The sequence below is a fragment of the Neoarius graeffei genome, chromosome 4 (assembly GCF_027579695.1).
Source record: "Neoarius graeffei isolate fNeoGra1 chromosome 4, fNeoGra1.pri, whole genome shotgun sequence".
NCBI lineage: Eukaryota > Metazoa > Chordata > Actinopteri > Siluriformes > Ariidae > Neoarius > Neoarius graeffei.
The window spans coordinates 85,974,879-85,991,454 of NC_083572.1; the positions used below are offsets into that span (position 1 = coordinate 85,974,879).

General features: G+C 40.1%; 1 protein-coding gene across 2 annotated transcripts in view; it reads right to left on the reverse strand.

The window, feature by feature from the left end:
• Positions 1-16,576, reverse strand: part of ak4 (adenylate kinase 4) — a 39,860-nt gene that overhangs the window by 21,027 nt on the left and 2,257 nt on the right. For both annotated transcript variants that reach the window (XM_060919924.1, XM_060919923.1), the window contains one exon: positions 7,514-7,633. In XM_060919924.1, coding sequence (XP_060775907.1) covers positions 7,514-7,633 — 120 coding nt within the window. The remainder of the gene's footprint in view (positions 1-7,513; positions 7,634-16,576) is intronic.

Here is a 16,576-nt window from a genome sequence, read left to right on the forward strand (position 1 = left end):
CACCACCATGTTTCACAGATGGGATAAGGTTCTTATGCTGGACTGCAGTGTTTTCCTTTCTCCAAACATAACGCTTCTCATTTAAACCAAAAAGTTCTATTTTGGTCTCATCTGTCCACAAAACATTTTTCCAATAGCCTTCTGGCTTGTCCACATGATCTTTAGCAAACTGCAGATGAGCAGCAATGTTCTTTTTGGAGAGCAGTGGCTTTCTCCTTGCAGCCCTGCCATGCACACCATTGTTGTTCAGTGTTCTCCTGATGGTGGACTCATGAACATTAACATTAGCCAATGTGAGAGAGGCCTTCAGTTGCTTAGAAGTTACCCTGGGGTCCTTTGTGACCTCGCCAACTACTGCACGCCTTGCTCTTGGAGTGATCTTTGTTGGTCGACCACTCCTGGGGAGGGTAACAATGGTCTTGAATTTCCTCCATTTGTACACAATCTGTCTGACTGTGGATTGGTGGAGTCCAAACTCTTTAGAGATGGTTTTGTAACCTTTTCCAGCCTGATGAGCATCAACAACGCTTTTTCTGAGGTCCTCAGAAATCTCCTTTGTTCGTGCCATGATGCACTTCCACAAACATGTGTTGTGAAGATCAGACTTTGATACATCCCTGTTCTTTAAATAAAACAGGGTGCCCACTCACACCTGATTGTCATCCCATTGATTGAAAACATCTGACTCTAATTTCACCTTCAAATTAACTGCTAATCCTAGAGGTTCACATACTTTTGCCACTCACAGATATGTAATATTGGATCATTTTCCTCAATAAATAAATGAGCAAGTACAATATTTTTATCTCATTTGTTTAACTGAGTTCTCTTTATCTACTTTTAGGACTTGTGTGAAAATCTGATGATGTTTTAGGTCATATTTATGCAGAAATATAGAAAATTCTAAAGGGTTCACAAACTTTCAAGCACCACTGTAATTTAGGTAATAAAGCATACAAAGCAAAGATACGTTGCCCAGTATAAAAAAACAATATTTTTTCCATCAGAATTTTCTGTAAAATGTGTTTATAATGTGTAAATAAATCCAACGTTATTTTTTAAAATGCAAATTAAAAATAAGCGCTGGATAAAAACCCATCTATCTTATGTAAATAAAGATAAAAATTTTGTAGTCTGGTGGTCAAGTGTTTTATGAGATACGTTGCCTTGCAATGACAATCAAGTTCCCTGTGGTGGTACACGTTCATCTTTCGTACATACAGATGTCGTACAGTTGCAAAAGCCATCAAAAATTAAGTTGATGCATTACCATATTCTCTTCAGTGTGGATTCACTCCATGCACTTTGTATGCAGGGAGCTCTGCGATGATGTCAAGTCAATATGGCTGCTCACACTGTTAACAGTAAATAAGCTTTCACTACTTTAAATGTAGTATTTACTTTCAGTCAGTTAACACAGACACACTGACCATCCAGATCACTGTTCTGAGAAAGTATATACATCATAAATTAAAGAGGCATGGTGGTGCACTGTCCCCTCACAGCAAGAAGGTTCTGGGTTCGAGCCCAGCGGCTGACGGGGGCCTTTCTGTGTGGAGTTTGCATGTTCTCCTCGTGTCCGCGTGGGTTTCCTCCTGGTGCTCCGGTTTCCCCCACAGTCCAAAGACATGCAGGTTAGGTTAACTGGTGGCTCTAAATTGACCGTAGGTGTGAATGTGAGTGTGAATGGTTGTTTGTCTCTATGTGTCAGCCCTGCGATGATCTGGTGACTTGTCCAGGGTGAACCCCGCCTCTCGGACATAGTCAGCTGGGATAGGCTCCAGTTTGCCTGCGACTCTGTACAGGATAAGCGGTTACGAATAATGGATGGATCATAAATTAATCATCACTAATGTTGTTCACAAAACACGTTTTCATGGGGGCATCCATGTTTTCCCCCATGTTGTAGCTCAAGCGAGAAAATAAATTGATGTACAGTTGTGGTCAGAAGTTTACATACAGTGACATGAATGTCATCTTGGATATGAACATCATAGCAATATTTGGGCTTTCAATGCTTTCTCTGAACTGTTCGTTTTCTGTGGCGAAATGATTGTACAGCATATTTCTTTGATAGAAAAAACCCATGAATTTGGTGCAGAAATTTTAATTTATTTTGGGTTTTCTGAAATCAACACGGGGTCAAAATTATACATACAGGGTCAAAAATTTACATACACTCACTTAGGTTATTAATTCAGAGGTGCTGAGACTTCCAAAATGCCTCTTATCTTGCCAAGGCCAAGGCCTCTGAACTTCCTGTTAGTATGATTGACTACAGCTGGTAGCTTCTCTGTGCCTTCATAAAAAGGGTTTGTTTACAGCACTCATTGGATTGACCAACACACAGTAAAATGGGAAAGTCCAAGGAGCTCAGTGCAGATCTGAGAAAGAGGATCGCAGATGTATACAACTCTGAAATGTCTCTTGGAGCCATTTTTAAACAACTGCAAATTCCAAGATCAGTTCAAACAATTGTATGTAAGTTACAGGGCAGTGTAGTCACTTTGCCAAGCCACTTTGCTTCAAGAAAACCCAAACTGTCACCATCAGCTGAAAGGAAATTGGTTTGGATGGTCAGGAACAACCTGGGACCCACCATGGCACAGCCCTGCCATGAACTGGAAGCTGATGGATCACTGTCTACAGTTCAGTGAGTTTTACATCACCCTGGACTAAGAGGCTGCGATCCAAGAAATAACCCCCTGCTCCAAAATTAACACCTTCAAGCTTAACTAAAGTTTGCAACTGACCACATGGACAAAGAAAAAGCCTTCTGGAGGAAAGCTGTATGGTCAGATGAGAATTCTTCAGCATAACCTCAAACCATTGGAAACTTGAACATGACTTGGGAGTTACAACAGGACAATGAACTCGAACACGCATCAGAGCTGGTTGTGGAGGATAAAGCAGGCTAACATTAAGCTTAAAACAAGTCCTGACTTCAACCCTATTGAAAATACATGGACCATGCTTACAAGTTGAATCCATGCCAAGAAAAAAAGAAAAATGTAACTCTACCAATTCTACCATGAAGAGTTGTGAAATATCCAACCAGAATTCTGCCAGAAGCTTGTTTATGGTAAACAAAAAATGCTTGGTCAAGGTGAATCTTGCGAAGAGACATTTTACCCAAATATTAGGGGTGCTGTATGTAAATTTTTGACCCTGTATGTATACTTTTGACCCTGTGTTGATTTCAAAAAACCCAAAGAAAATTGTGCACTGAATTCTAGTTTGTGTTTTTAATTAAAGATGCATGCTGTGCAATCATTCTGCCACAGAAAAAGAACAATTCAGAGAAATTACTGAAAGCCCAAATATTGCAGACATTCATATCCAAGATGACATTCATGTCACTGTATGTAAACTTCTGACCACAACTGTATGTGTTCAGACTTCACAGTACCGAGTTAAGTCAATCTCTGCATTAGTTGTGTTTGTATTATGCTTTACAGTACAAAGCACAAATAAAATGTATTGAGAAAATAAAGCAATTTGTATAAACATGTATAAATATCAGTTACTGACTAACTTATGCAAGCAGTGACATGATTGGCGATACCCATGATGCCCAGGAAAGTGTATCCTGATAGTAATATCTGTGGGATAAAAACTGTTATGGTTATGCTGGTCGGTGCTATGCAGTAGCAAGCCTTGGCAAACTCAAGCACACTGGGAGTTTTGTCAAATATCTCAAAACACTTAAAAATAACAGAGTGGGTTTAATAATGTTTGGATTTTGTAAGTGTTTCCACACGCACAAAATATTTATTTAATAATCTCCACCCTAGTCCTTTTTTAGTCCTGGCCAAATTGCACCTGCTCTATGTATATGGCTCAGTGGTTTGCAATATTATACCACTGAGTAAAAAAGTTTGTTTGTTTTTACTTAAAAAAGAAGATTTAAACATCACCAATATTCTTTATCAGTATTTTAAATTTGGAGGAGGTTTTTTCCAAGTTGTTGCAGTCGTTTTTCCAGTTGTCTTGAGGCAACATTCTACCATAATGGGAAATGCTGAAACAAGTCATACTCAATTTGACCTCGCAAACTGCTTCTCCAGGCATGTTCAAACATTGCCACACTGTCATCCTGCCGCTGAAAATAGAAACCTTGTAAATTACCATGCTAAATTGCCAAATCAAGGATAAATACATGGGAAAAAACAACTGTGCATGTGAACAAATTCTTAGATGTAGAGGACAGCGTAGTTTTTTACTTATTCCAGGAAAAATTAACAAAAAGCCCTTTCAGTCTAATCTGGAGTATTATTTATTCTGCTGAATTGAAGCTTACTAATAACACTAACTTTCGTTTAATATTTATATTGCTTCATATTGCTCACCTATATTACAGTTAATTAAACATGTGCCAATATGTAATTCAAGAAGGTACAACAGAAAATACCTGATGTTCTAATTTAGGATAAAATATACTGTATGAATGGTGGTGCAGTGGTTAGCACTGACACCTCACAGCAAGAACGTTCTTGGTTTGAACCTTGCAGCCGACTGGGGCCTTTCTGTGTAGAGTTTGCATGTTCTCCCTGTACCTGTATGGGTTTCCTCCCACAGTCCGAAGACATGTGGATTAGGCTAACTGGCTACTCTAAGGCCCTGTCCACACGGCAACGGATTCAGGTGACTCCGATACAATTGCTTATCGTTTAGGCCTGGTGTCCACACGGCACCGGCGTTTTGGGTGCCCAAAACGCAATCTTTTTGAGAACGGGTTCCAGAGTGGAAAGATCTGGCAACGTTGCCGTTGCGAAGTCGTCTGGATGAGTAGAACGGATTTGTTTACGATGACGTCACAACCACATGACTGTGAGTGCTTCATGCCGGGTAGAAGTGTAACGAACTCGATGCGAGTTGTCAACAAATCCTATAACTTGGTTCATGAAACGCGCTGACAAAATATTTTCACTGTGAATATTTATTGTGTAATGGTGCAAAGTGAGAGAGAGAGAGAGAGAGAGAGAGAGAGAGAGAGAGAGAAAATAGCACCTAGGGCAGAGTCAATCCCACCAGCACAAATAGGGAAAAAAGGAGCGATCTCACCTCTTCAGATGTTGGTTTAAGTCCTACAATACATTCCTCAAAAAGGGCGTAGAACAACAAATTAATCCATCAACGTGTAGCATTCAATTTATTCCGGACCATTAAAGACGCTGCCTTCCGCGTAGAATCATATGTCATCCTCGCCGCCATATTGGATAGGTCAAAGCGGAGAATAAAGATGCCTCATTCATGTGCTGCGTTTAACTGTACTAACAGGTTTACCTTCCAAACGAGATCACATGCCTACAATACATTCCTCAAAAAGGGCGTAGAACAACAAATTAATCCATCAACGTGTAGCATTCAATTTATTCCGGACCATTAAAGACGCCGCCTTCCGCGTAGAATCATACGTCATCCTCGCCGCCATATTGGATAGGTCAAAGCGGAGAATAAAGATGCCTCATTCATGTGCTGCGTTTAACTGTACTAACAGGTTTACCTTCCAAACGAGATCACATGCCTACAATACATTCCTCAAAAAGGGCGTAGAACAACAAATTAATCCATCAACGTGTAGCATTCAATTTATTCCGGACCATTAAAGACGCCGCCTTCCACGTAGAATCATACGTCATCCTCGCCGCCATATTGGATAGGTCAAAGCGGAGAATAAAGATGCCTCATTCATGTGCTGCGTTTAACTGTACTAACAGGTTTACCGTCCAAACGAGATCATATGGGATTACCTTTCACAGGTGAGACTGGAAAAATACTTTTCATTGTATTTGGTCATTATAATGTAATTTTACTAACAGATTTTTCTGACTTTGTGGCTAATATGAAGTCTCGCGCATAATAGTTTATGCGCATGCGTCCTTACTTCTTCTATTGTTCTGGTGTCTCCGAAGGGACCGTCTTACAGCGCCCCTAGAGGTGTGGCATGTGTATTGCATCGTTTTCAGCAAGCGTTGCGTTGCCATATGGACCTGATATTTTACTGATCGTTGCCCATTTGGACGCGATATATTTTTAAATAACATCTCGTTGCCGTTGTCGTGTGGATGTACCCATAATGTCTCGCGTGTGAATGATTGTTTGTCTCTGTGTTAGCACTGTGATAGATTGGTTGTACCTCGCCTGAAGTCAGCTGGGATTGGCCCCAGTGTCCCTGACAAAAAAGTGGTATAGATAATAGATAGATGGATGAATGTACTGTATAATAATGGTAGTCTTAACATACTTTCAAGATCTTAGACAAGAGTGCTCTGAGAGCACAGTATCCCCCGCTGGCAACTAAGCCATAACTCTGGTAAAATGCAACTGAATTGAACGAAATTGCAATATGCGTATTACCAACATATAACAAAGAATCCTGTCAAGTTTCATGAAATTCCTCCAAAAATTGTGAGAGGAGTTGATTTCAGAAGGTGAGTACCCTTCCCGGGACGGATGAACGGACGGACGGACATCGCCACGACATAATCCCCCTTCGGGCCTTTTGGCCAGCGGGGGATAAAAATTGTGAGGGAAGTTGATTTCAGAAAGCAAGCACACCTTGATGAAATTGCCAAAGTACAAGTTTGTTAATAATCAAGGGCATAACTCTGGGAAAATTAGCCCAAATTAAACGAAATTTGAATATGCGTATAATGGTCATTTAACAAATCTTTTGCCAAGTTTGGTGAAATTCCTCCACAAATTGTGAGAGGAGTTGATTTCAGAAGAACGTACACCCTCATGAAATTGTGAAAGTACAAGTTATTTAATCAAGGGTCAAAACTCTAGTACAATTTTCACAAACGAAATTAAATCGCAATATGCGTATTGCCATCATATAACAAGGCCTTTTGCCAAGCTTCGCGAAATTCATCCAAAAATTGTGAGAGGAGTTGATGTCAGAAGGCGAGCACACCTTCATGAAATTGTGAAAGTACAAGGTTGTTAATCAAGGGCCACAACTCTGGTAAAATGCGACCAAATTTAACAAAATAACAATATGTGTACTACCGACATATAACAATGCCTTTTGCCATGTTTGGTGAAATTCCTCCAACAATTGTGAGAGGAGGTGATTTCAGAAGGAAAACACACTCTCATGAAATTGTCAAATTATAATTTTGTTAATCAAGAGCTGTAACTCTGGTAAAATATGACAGAATTTAACCAAATTACAATATGCATATTAGCGACATATAACAATGCCTCTTGTCAAGTTTCGTGAAATTCTTCCCAAAATTGTGAGAGGAGTTGATTTCAGAATGTGAGTACCTTTCCCGGGATGGACGGACAGACATCACCATGACATAATCCCCCTTCGGGCCTTTCAGCCGGCGGGGGATAAAAACTGAATAGTAAGACCACAAAGCCTGATCCAAAGACAAATGATACGAACAAAAACACTAATTGTGAATAACATAATTTTAACGTTCATCCAAAATCCTGTTTGGAAGCTATAAGAAGTGGTGAAAAACATACAGCTCTAAAAGAATTATTTTTTCTACTGTACCATCCAGCAGCCAGCTGTGCCGGGTCATCTCCTCTACCCGGGGAAGCATCAAGCGGGTCATCACATGGTCTGGCACCAAAGCACCTTTCTCGATGTATGTTTTAGCCAAAATTCCAGCCTCTGAAAGGACACATTAGATTAACAACAGTGGCCAGTAGTATGAATTTCTTCTCGTAGTGTTTGACCGTTAAATATTCTTTATTCTTGGAAACATTTTTTTTTTTACATTTTTAAATATTCCATAAATATTCAAAATAGTATTATAGACATGAAAACATCAGCACAGCCATTTGAATTAATGATGATACGTCAAATCCAGGCGGCACGGTGGTGCAGTGGTTAGTGCTGTCGCCTCACAGCAAGAAGGTCCGGGTTCGAGCCCCGTGGCCGGTGAGGGCCTTTCTGTGTGGAGTTTGCATGTTCTCCCCGTGTCCGCGTGGGTTTCCTCCGGGTGCTCCGGTTTCCCCCACAGTCCAAAGACATGCAGGTTAGGTTAACTGGTGACTCTAAATTGACTGTAGGTGTGAATGTGAGTGTGAATGGTTGTCTGTGTCTATGTGTCAGCCCTGTGATGACCTGGCGACTTGTCCAGGGTGTACCCCGCCTTTCGCCCGTAGTCAGCTGGGATAGGCTCCAGCTTGCCTGCGACCCTGTAGAACAGGATAAAGCGGCTACAGATAATGAGATGAGATGAGACGTCAAATCCAGCTGATTTAGCAAAAACAACAACAGCAACAAAAACAGTGTGCATCATCCCATTCATATCAACTTATATTTCTTATTGGTGATTATTATACATTAATTTTTTCCTTGTTTTCTTTACAAACCCCATTTCTAGAAAAGTTGGGATATTTTCTAAAATGCAATAAAAACAAAAATCTGTGATTTGTTAATTCATGTGAACCTTTACTTTACTGAAAAAAAGTACAAAGAAAAGATTTTTAATAGTTTTACTGACCAACTTAATTGTATTTTGTAAATAAACAAAGTTAGAATTTAATACCCGCACCGCAACGCACTCAAAACAAGTTGGGACAGAGGCATTATTACCATTGTATTACATCACCTTTCCATTAAATAACACTTTTTAATCATATAGGGTCTGAGGATACTAACTGTTGCAGTTTTGCAATTGGAATTATTGTCCATTCTTGCTTGATACAAGACTTCAGCTGCTCAACAGTCCGTGGTTGCTGTTATCTGACTCTCCTCTTCATGATACGCCATACATCCTCAATAGGAGACAGATCTGGACTGGCAGCAGGCCAGTCAAGCGCACACACTGTGTGTTTATGAAGCCACGCAGTTGTATTAGCTTAGCTCATGGTCTGAATGCCATGATGTACGCCGACGATACCCAGCTTTATGTCACAATTGACTCACATGAAGATTGCCCTGTCATCCTGTTCAATCTTGAACTATGTATAAAGGATATTCTCGTCTGGTGTACATCAAACGGCCTGGTCTGCAATCCGGATAAGACTGAAGTCATCCATCTCTTTTCATGTTTCTCAAGCCCTGCTAATGTTCCCAGTATTAGTATCGATGGGTTTAACATCTTACCCAAATTGGATACACGTGATCTTGGTGTGACTTTTGACTCAAACCTCTTGATGACTAAACACGTCAACAACATCTGCAAGTCTGCTTTCCTCTCTCCATCAGGAACACTGGCCAAATACGAAAGTATCTCGACCAAGAGACTTGTGAAAAGCTTGTCCATGCTTTTATAACAATAAAGTTAGATTCTTGCAATAGTCTACTCGTAGGACTTCCTGATATAGAGATATCTAAGCTCCACCGAGTCCAGAACACTGCTGCTAGGCTAGTTAAAGGAGTGAAAAAGAGTGATAGCATAACACCTATTCTCCATCAGCTGCATTGGCTCCCGATTAGATCTAGAATAGACTTTAAGGTACTTTGCTTGGTGTATAAGGCAACTCACAATCAAGCCCCTGACTATTTATGTGAGCTCCTAAATAATTACAGACCTTCTTGCTCGTTGAGGTCAGCTAGCCTCAACCTGTTATCAATTCCTAAAGCTAGCACTAAAACATATAGAGAAAGAGCATTTTCAGGATATGGACCAAAACTTTGGAACTCTCTGCTGCTTTCTATTAGGAACTCAAATTCATTTGTAACTTTTAAATCATTAAAGGCATTTCTTTTCCTTAGCGCTTATAATGTATAGAAACGTGCTCTGGAGCGTATATGTAGATTAAATTTATTTTATAGTTTCTTACTGAATGTACTGACAGGATTTGTATTATGTAAATTGTTTATTGTTTTTAATTCATTGTAAAGCATTGAGACTGTGTGGAATGCTTAAATATATTATTATTATTATTATTATTATTATTATTATTATTATTATTATTGTAGCCTGTGTAGAATGAGGCCTGGGATTGTCCTGCTCAAATAAGCATGGACTTCCAGGGAAGAGACATTTCCTTGATGAATCCATCTCTCTAAAATCCCAATATATCAATAGTACCTTCACACACATGCAACTCACTCAGGCCATGGGCACTGATGCCCCCTCATACCATCACAAATGCTAGCTTTTGCACCTTTCTCTGATAATAAACTGGACAGTCATGTTCACCTTTGGCACTGAGAACTCAATGTCCAGTTTTCCCCAAAACAAGCTGAAACATAGACTCATCTGACCATAGCACACGTTTCCACTGTCTTTTGGTCCATCTGAGATGAGTTCAGGCCCAGAGAAATTGGCAGCGTTTCTGCATCGAATTGCCGAATGGCTTCCTCCTTGTGTAATACAGTTTCAGGTTGCATTTCTGGATGCAGCAACAGACTGTGTTAAGTGACAATGGTTTTGTGAAGTACTCCTGAGCCCATGTGGCTATAATTGTCACATTAGCATGACGGTTTCTCAGCTCGAAGGTCACGCACATTCAACAGTGGTTCCCAACCTTGCCCTTTCTGCCGTGAGGTGTCTCTGAACTCCCTGAATCTTTTCACAATATTATGTATTGTAGATTTTGAAAGATCTAAAATCTTGCCTTGAGAAATGTTCTTTTTGAATTGACTAACAATTTTCTCACAAATTTTGGCACAAAAGAGTGAGCCACAACCCATCCTTGCTTGCAAAGACTGAGCCTTGGGTGCATGCTCCTTTTATATCCAATCATGTTATCAATTAACCTGCTTATTGTGGAGTCTTTCCAAATGGTGTTCCTTGAATATCCTATAAATCATTCAGTCTTATTTTGTCTCTGTCCCAAATTCTTTTGTGCATTGCATGCATGAAATTCTCACTTCATTTATATTTACAAAATACAATTAAGTTGGTCAGTAAAACTATTGAAAATCTTTTATTTGTACTTTTACCAGTTAAATAAAAGTTCATGTGAATTAACAAATCACAGATTTTTGTTTTTACTGCCTTTTGGAAAATATCCCAACTTCTCTGGAAATGTGTTTAGTAGTCTGACATAGTTGTTGATGTACTTGATGCTGAGTAGTTGTTCATGACTAGTTACAAGTAAAATCAAGCTTGTGTCTATATACAAATTCAGTGTGGTTTTGATATGCAAAGGAGATTACGCAAATGCTTGTTCCAACCACAACCTTTTGTAACTAATGCAAAATAAAGTGATATCAAATTTACAGAGCATTGCTGCCTTACAGATCCAAGGTCCCTGGTTGTTAATCTTGGGCTCATGTTACTGTCTGTGTGGCGTTTCTGTGCATGTTCTCCACCTGTCTGTGTAGGTTTGTGCGGTTCTCCAGTTTCCTCCAGCCTCCCAAAAATATGCCAGTCAGTGGATTGACTATGCTAAAATTGCTTCTAGTTGTAAATAAGTGTGTGAATGTGTATGCATGGTGCCCTGTGATGAACTGGAGTCCCATCCAGGGTGGTGGCATGGTGGTGTAGTGGTTAGCACTGTCGCCTCACAGCAAGAAGGTTCTGGGTTTGAGCCCAGCGGCCGACGGGGGCCTTTCTGTGTGGAGTTTGCATGTTCTCTGTGTGGGTTTCCTCCGGGTGCTCCGGTTTTCCCCACAGTTCAAAGACATGCAGTTACGTTACCATGGGACGGCCTCGGGCTGAAGTGCCCAAGAGTGGCGACGCGCAAGTACGCAGCAGCTTTGCTCTCCTATGACGAGCTAAATTCCGTTGTACATTTGTGCAGTGACAATAAAGGCATTCTATTCTATATTCCTGCCTTGTGCCCATGGATTAGATCTAGTGCGACCCCTACCAAGCAAGAGTGGTTACTGAAGATGAATAAATGAATGATTAAAAAATTCCATAGAAACTGCAAGGTACTTTTGTCTCTCAGTACCAGTGATGGCATGAGTTTTAGATGACAACTCTCTCAGACAATGTATGAACTTGAACTGAAGATACAATTTTGAGACACCTACAGAAAATTTTGGTTGTAGAATAATATAAGTGGTCTTGACTGTTTAAACTATTTGTAAATAGATATATACCACTGTGATTTTGTTTTGTTTTGTTTTGTTTTGAATGGCTTTTTTTTTAAAGGTGCGTTAGGTAAGATTAATCCATTGTTTTCCAAGGTTGGTCTCTAAGAAGTAGGTTTTACATATATATAATATATTTTTTTTATTCCTTGATACCATCCCCCCACACGGTGGTGTAGTGGTTAGCACTGTCGCCTCACAGCAAGAAGGTCCGGGTTCGAGCCCCGTGGCCGGCGAGGGCCTTTCTGTGTGGAGTTTGCATGTTCTCCCCGTGTCCACGTGGGTTTCCTCCGGGTGCGCCGGTTTCCCCCACAGTCCAAAGACATGCAGGTTAAGTTAACTGGTGACTCTAAATTGACCGTAGGTGTGAATGTGAGTGTGAATGGTTGTCTGTGTCTATGTGTCAGCCCTGTGATGACCTGGCGACTTGTCCAGGGTGTACCCCGCCTTTCGCCCGTAGTCAGCTGGGATAGGCTCCAGCTTGCCTGCGACCCTGTAGAACAGGATAAAGCGGCTACAGATGATGAGATGAGATGAGATGAGATGAGACCATCCCCCCCATCCTTCCCATTCCCACCCATGTGCATGAAGCCCAGGATCTACAATGGTCTATTGAGTAGAGTGTCTGACTGACCGGCCGTCCATCCAAACCCAAAAAACCATTCCGGATCGGAAGTCAGTTTTCCGAATGAGTTCTTTCAGCCACTTAATACACTTATTTTTTATCATATCTTGTGTAGTTTTACAAGTAAGAATTAAAAAAAAAAACTACTGCACTGTGAAATTATTTATTTATTATTATGGGATGAATTTTTTCTGAGAACGAGGCCTATATGAGTAATGCCTTGTGCTGTATTTTGTACTTTAACATATGGATTCATATACGGTACTGTGCAAAATTCTTAGGCACTCTATTTTTTTAAGAAACTTTGTTATGGATTTTTATAGAGTCAGTACAACAACCTTTTAGATTTCCAAATGTTCATTTTCCAGCACAAAATGAAAATGTTACAGAAAAGTATTTGTATGTCAGTAAAAAAGCAGCATATGTAAGCATACGTAAAAGAGAGACTTTTCACACACAAAGAAAACATAATGAAGGCTGCTGGGTTTTGGTGCAAAATGAAGAAGCGAGTGTGAGAGTCAAAGTGTCCAGAAGAACTGTGGCTGGTTCTGTAAGATGCTCAGTAAAACCTACAGCTCATTTCCGCATAAAACTGCACTCACTGGACCTGAGACTAACTTTTAAGCAAACAGTGATCAGACCAAATATTGACTTTGTTCCATTTATAACTGTTTCCTGCTCTTTATAGTATTTTTAAATGTAGAAACATATCATTAACTTTTTTTTCCAGGTATCTTTGCTCTACGGCATTTCTTTGCACGTCCCTAAGACTTTTGCACTGTACTGTAGTGTGTGATTTTTATGATATGATTCCATGATGCAGACAAATAGAAACTAAGTCACAGATGATCACATTAGAAGCGAAAACTAAACTGTTTTCTTAAAAATTGATGACTGTTCGCTTAAAAATTAGTCTCAGGTACAGTGAGTGCAGTTTTATAAGGAAATGAGCTGTCAGTCTTACTGAGCATTCACAGAACCAGCCACAGTTCTTCTGGAGACTTTGTCACACTCACTTCTTCCACAGGTCCATCCATCCATCCACTATCTGTGGTCGCTTATCCTGTCCTACAGGGTCGCAGGCAAGCTGGAGCCTATCCCAGCTAACTATGAGCAAGAGGCAGGGTACACCCTGGACAAGTCACCAGGTCATCACAGAGATGACACAGAGAGACAAACAATTAATCATTCACACTCACATTCACACCTACAGTCAATTTAGAGCCACCAATTAGCCTAACCTGCATGTCTTTGGGGGATACCGGAGCACCCGGAGGAAACCCACACAGACATGGGGAGAACATGCAAACTCCACACAGAAAGGCCCTCATCGGCCGCTGGGCTCGAACCTAGAACCTTCTTACTGAGGTGACAGTGCTAACCATGACACCACCATCTTCCACAGGTCACTTTACACTATTGCACTTTATAATATTTTTGCTGCTACATATTTTAATATACTTTTAATTTTTATTCTATGTTGAGCCACTTGCAACGAAATTTCATTCTATGTGCATTTGTTGCATACTGAATGACAAAGGTTGTTTATGTCTATGTCTAAACCAAAGGCTAGTAAGATTGAGTAAGCAGAGACCTTTATGCTCAGGATGAGAAATTTCTTGTGCAACAAAAAAAAGGCACTGATCCAAAACACTTATCCCATTTCAGTCTCATGAATGTTTAGCAGGTTCTGAGATTACAACCCCGATTCCAAAAAAGTTGGGACAAAGTACAAATTGTAAATAAAAACAGAATGCAATAATTTACAAATCTCAAAAGCTGATATTGTATTCACAATAGAACATAGACAACATATCAAATGTCGAAAGTGAGACATTTTGAAATTTCATGCCAAATATTAGCTCATTTGAAATTTCATGACCGCAACACATCTCAAAAAAGTTGGGACAGGGGCAATAAGAGGCTGGAAAAGTTAAAGGTACAAAAAAGGAACAGCTGGAGGACCAAATTGCAACGCATTAGGTCAATTGGCAATAGGTCATTAACATGACTGGGTATAAAAGAGCATCTTGGAGTGGCAGCGGCTCTCAGAAGTAAAGATGGGAAGAGGATCACCAATCCCCCTAATTCTGCACCGACAAATAGTGGAGCAATGTCAGAAAGGAGTTCGACAGTGTAAAATTGCAAAGAGTTTGAACATATCATCATCTACAGTGCATAATATCATCAAAAGATTCAGAGAATCTGGTACATTATGTACAGTCATGCTTGAAAGTTTGTGAACCCTTTAGAATTTTCTATATTTCTGCATAAATATGACCTAAAACATCATCAGATTTTCACACATGTCCTAAAAGTAGATAAAGAGAACCCAGTTAAACAAATGAGATAAAAATATTATACTTGGTCATTTTTTTATTGAGCAAAACAATCCAATATTACATATCTGTGAGTGGCAAAAGTATGTGAACCTCTAGGATTAGCAGTTAATTTGAAGGTGAAATTAGAGTCAGGTGTTTTCAATCAATGGGATGACAATCAGGTGTGAGTGGGCACCCTGTTTTATTTAAAGAACAGGGATCTATCAAAGTCTCATCTTCACAACACATGTTTGTGGAAGTGTATCATGGCACGAACAAAGGAGATTTCTGAGGACCTCAGAAAAAGCATTGTTGATGCTCATCAGGCTGGAAAAGGTTACAAAACCATCTCTAAAGAGTTTGGACTCCACAGATTGTGTACAAATGGAGGAAATTCAAGACCATTGTTACCCTCCCTAGGAGTGGTCAACCAACAAAGATCACTCCAAGAGCAAGGCGTGTAATAGTCGGCGAGGTCACAAAGGACCCCAGGGTAACTTCTAAGCAACTGAAGGCCTCTCTCACATTGGCTAATGTTAATGTTCAGGAGTCCACCGTCAGGAGAACGCTGAACAACAATGGTGTCCATGGTAGGGTTGCAAGGAGAAAGCCACTGCTCTCCAAAAAGAACATTGCTGCTCATCTGCAGTTTGCTAAAGATCATGTGGACAAGGCAGAAGGCTATTGGAAAAATGTTTTGTGGATGGAGGAGACCAAAATAGAACTTTTTGGTTTAAATGAGAAGCGTTATGTTTGGAGAAAGGAAAACACTGCATTCCAGCATAAGAACCTTATCCCATCTGTGAAACATGGTGGTGGTAGTATCATGGTTTGGGCCTGTTTTGCTGCATCTGGACCAGGACAGCTTGCCATCATTGATGGAACAATGAATTCTGAATTATACCAGCGAATTCTAAAGGAAAATGTCAGGACATCTGTCCATGAACTCAATCTCAAGAGAAGGTGGGTCATGCAGCAAGACAACGACACTAAGCACACAAGTAGTTCTACCAAAGAATGGTTAAAGAAGAATAAAGTTAATGTTTTGGAATGGCCAAGTCAAAGTCCTGACCTTCATCCAATTGAAATGTTGTGGAAGGACCTGAAGCGAGCAGTTCATGTGAGGAAACCCACCAACATCCCAGAGTTGAAGCTGTTCTGTACGGAGGAATGGGCTAAAATTCCTCCAAGCTGGTGTGCAGGACTGATCAACAGTTACCGGAAACGTTTAGTTGCAGTTATTGCTGCACAAGGGGGTCACACCAGATACTGAAAGCAAAGGTTCACATACTTTTGCCACTCACAGATATGTACTATTGGATCATTTTCCTCAATAAATAAATGACCAAGTATAATATTTTTGTCTCATTTGTTTAACTAGGTTCTATTTATCTACTTTTAGGACTTGTGTGAAAATCTGATTATGTTTTAGGCCATATTTATGCAGACATATAGAAAATTCTAAAGGGTTCACAAACTTTCAAGCACCACTGTACATATTTGATACAAGTAGAAGGAAAAGTAGAAAGGAGGTTGAGTTGGGTTTGGAGAGATGGAGGTATGCATTGGAATGAAGAGGAATGAAGGTGAGCAGTAGCAAAACAGAATACATATGCATCAATGAGAATGGGGATGAGAGTGTAGTGAAGATGCAAGGAGTAGATGTAA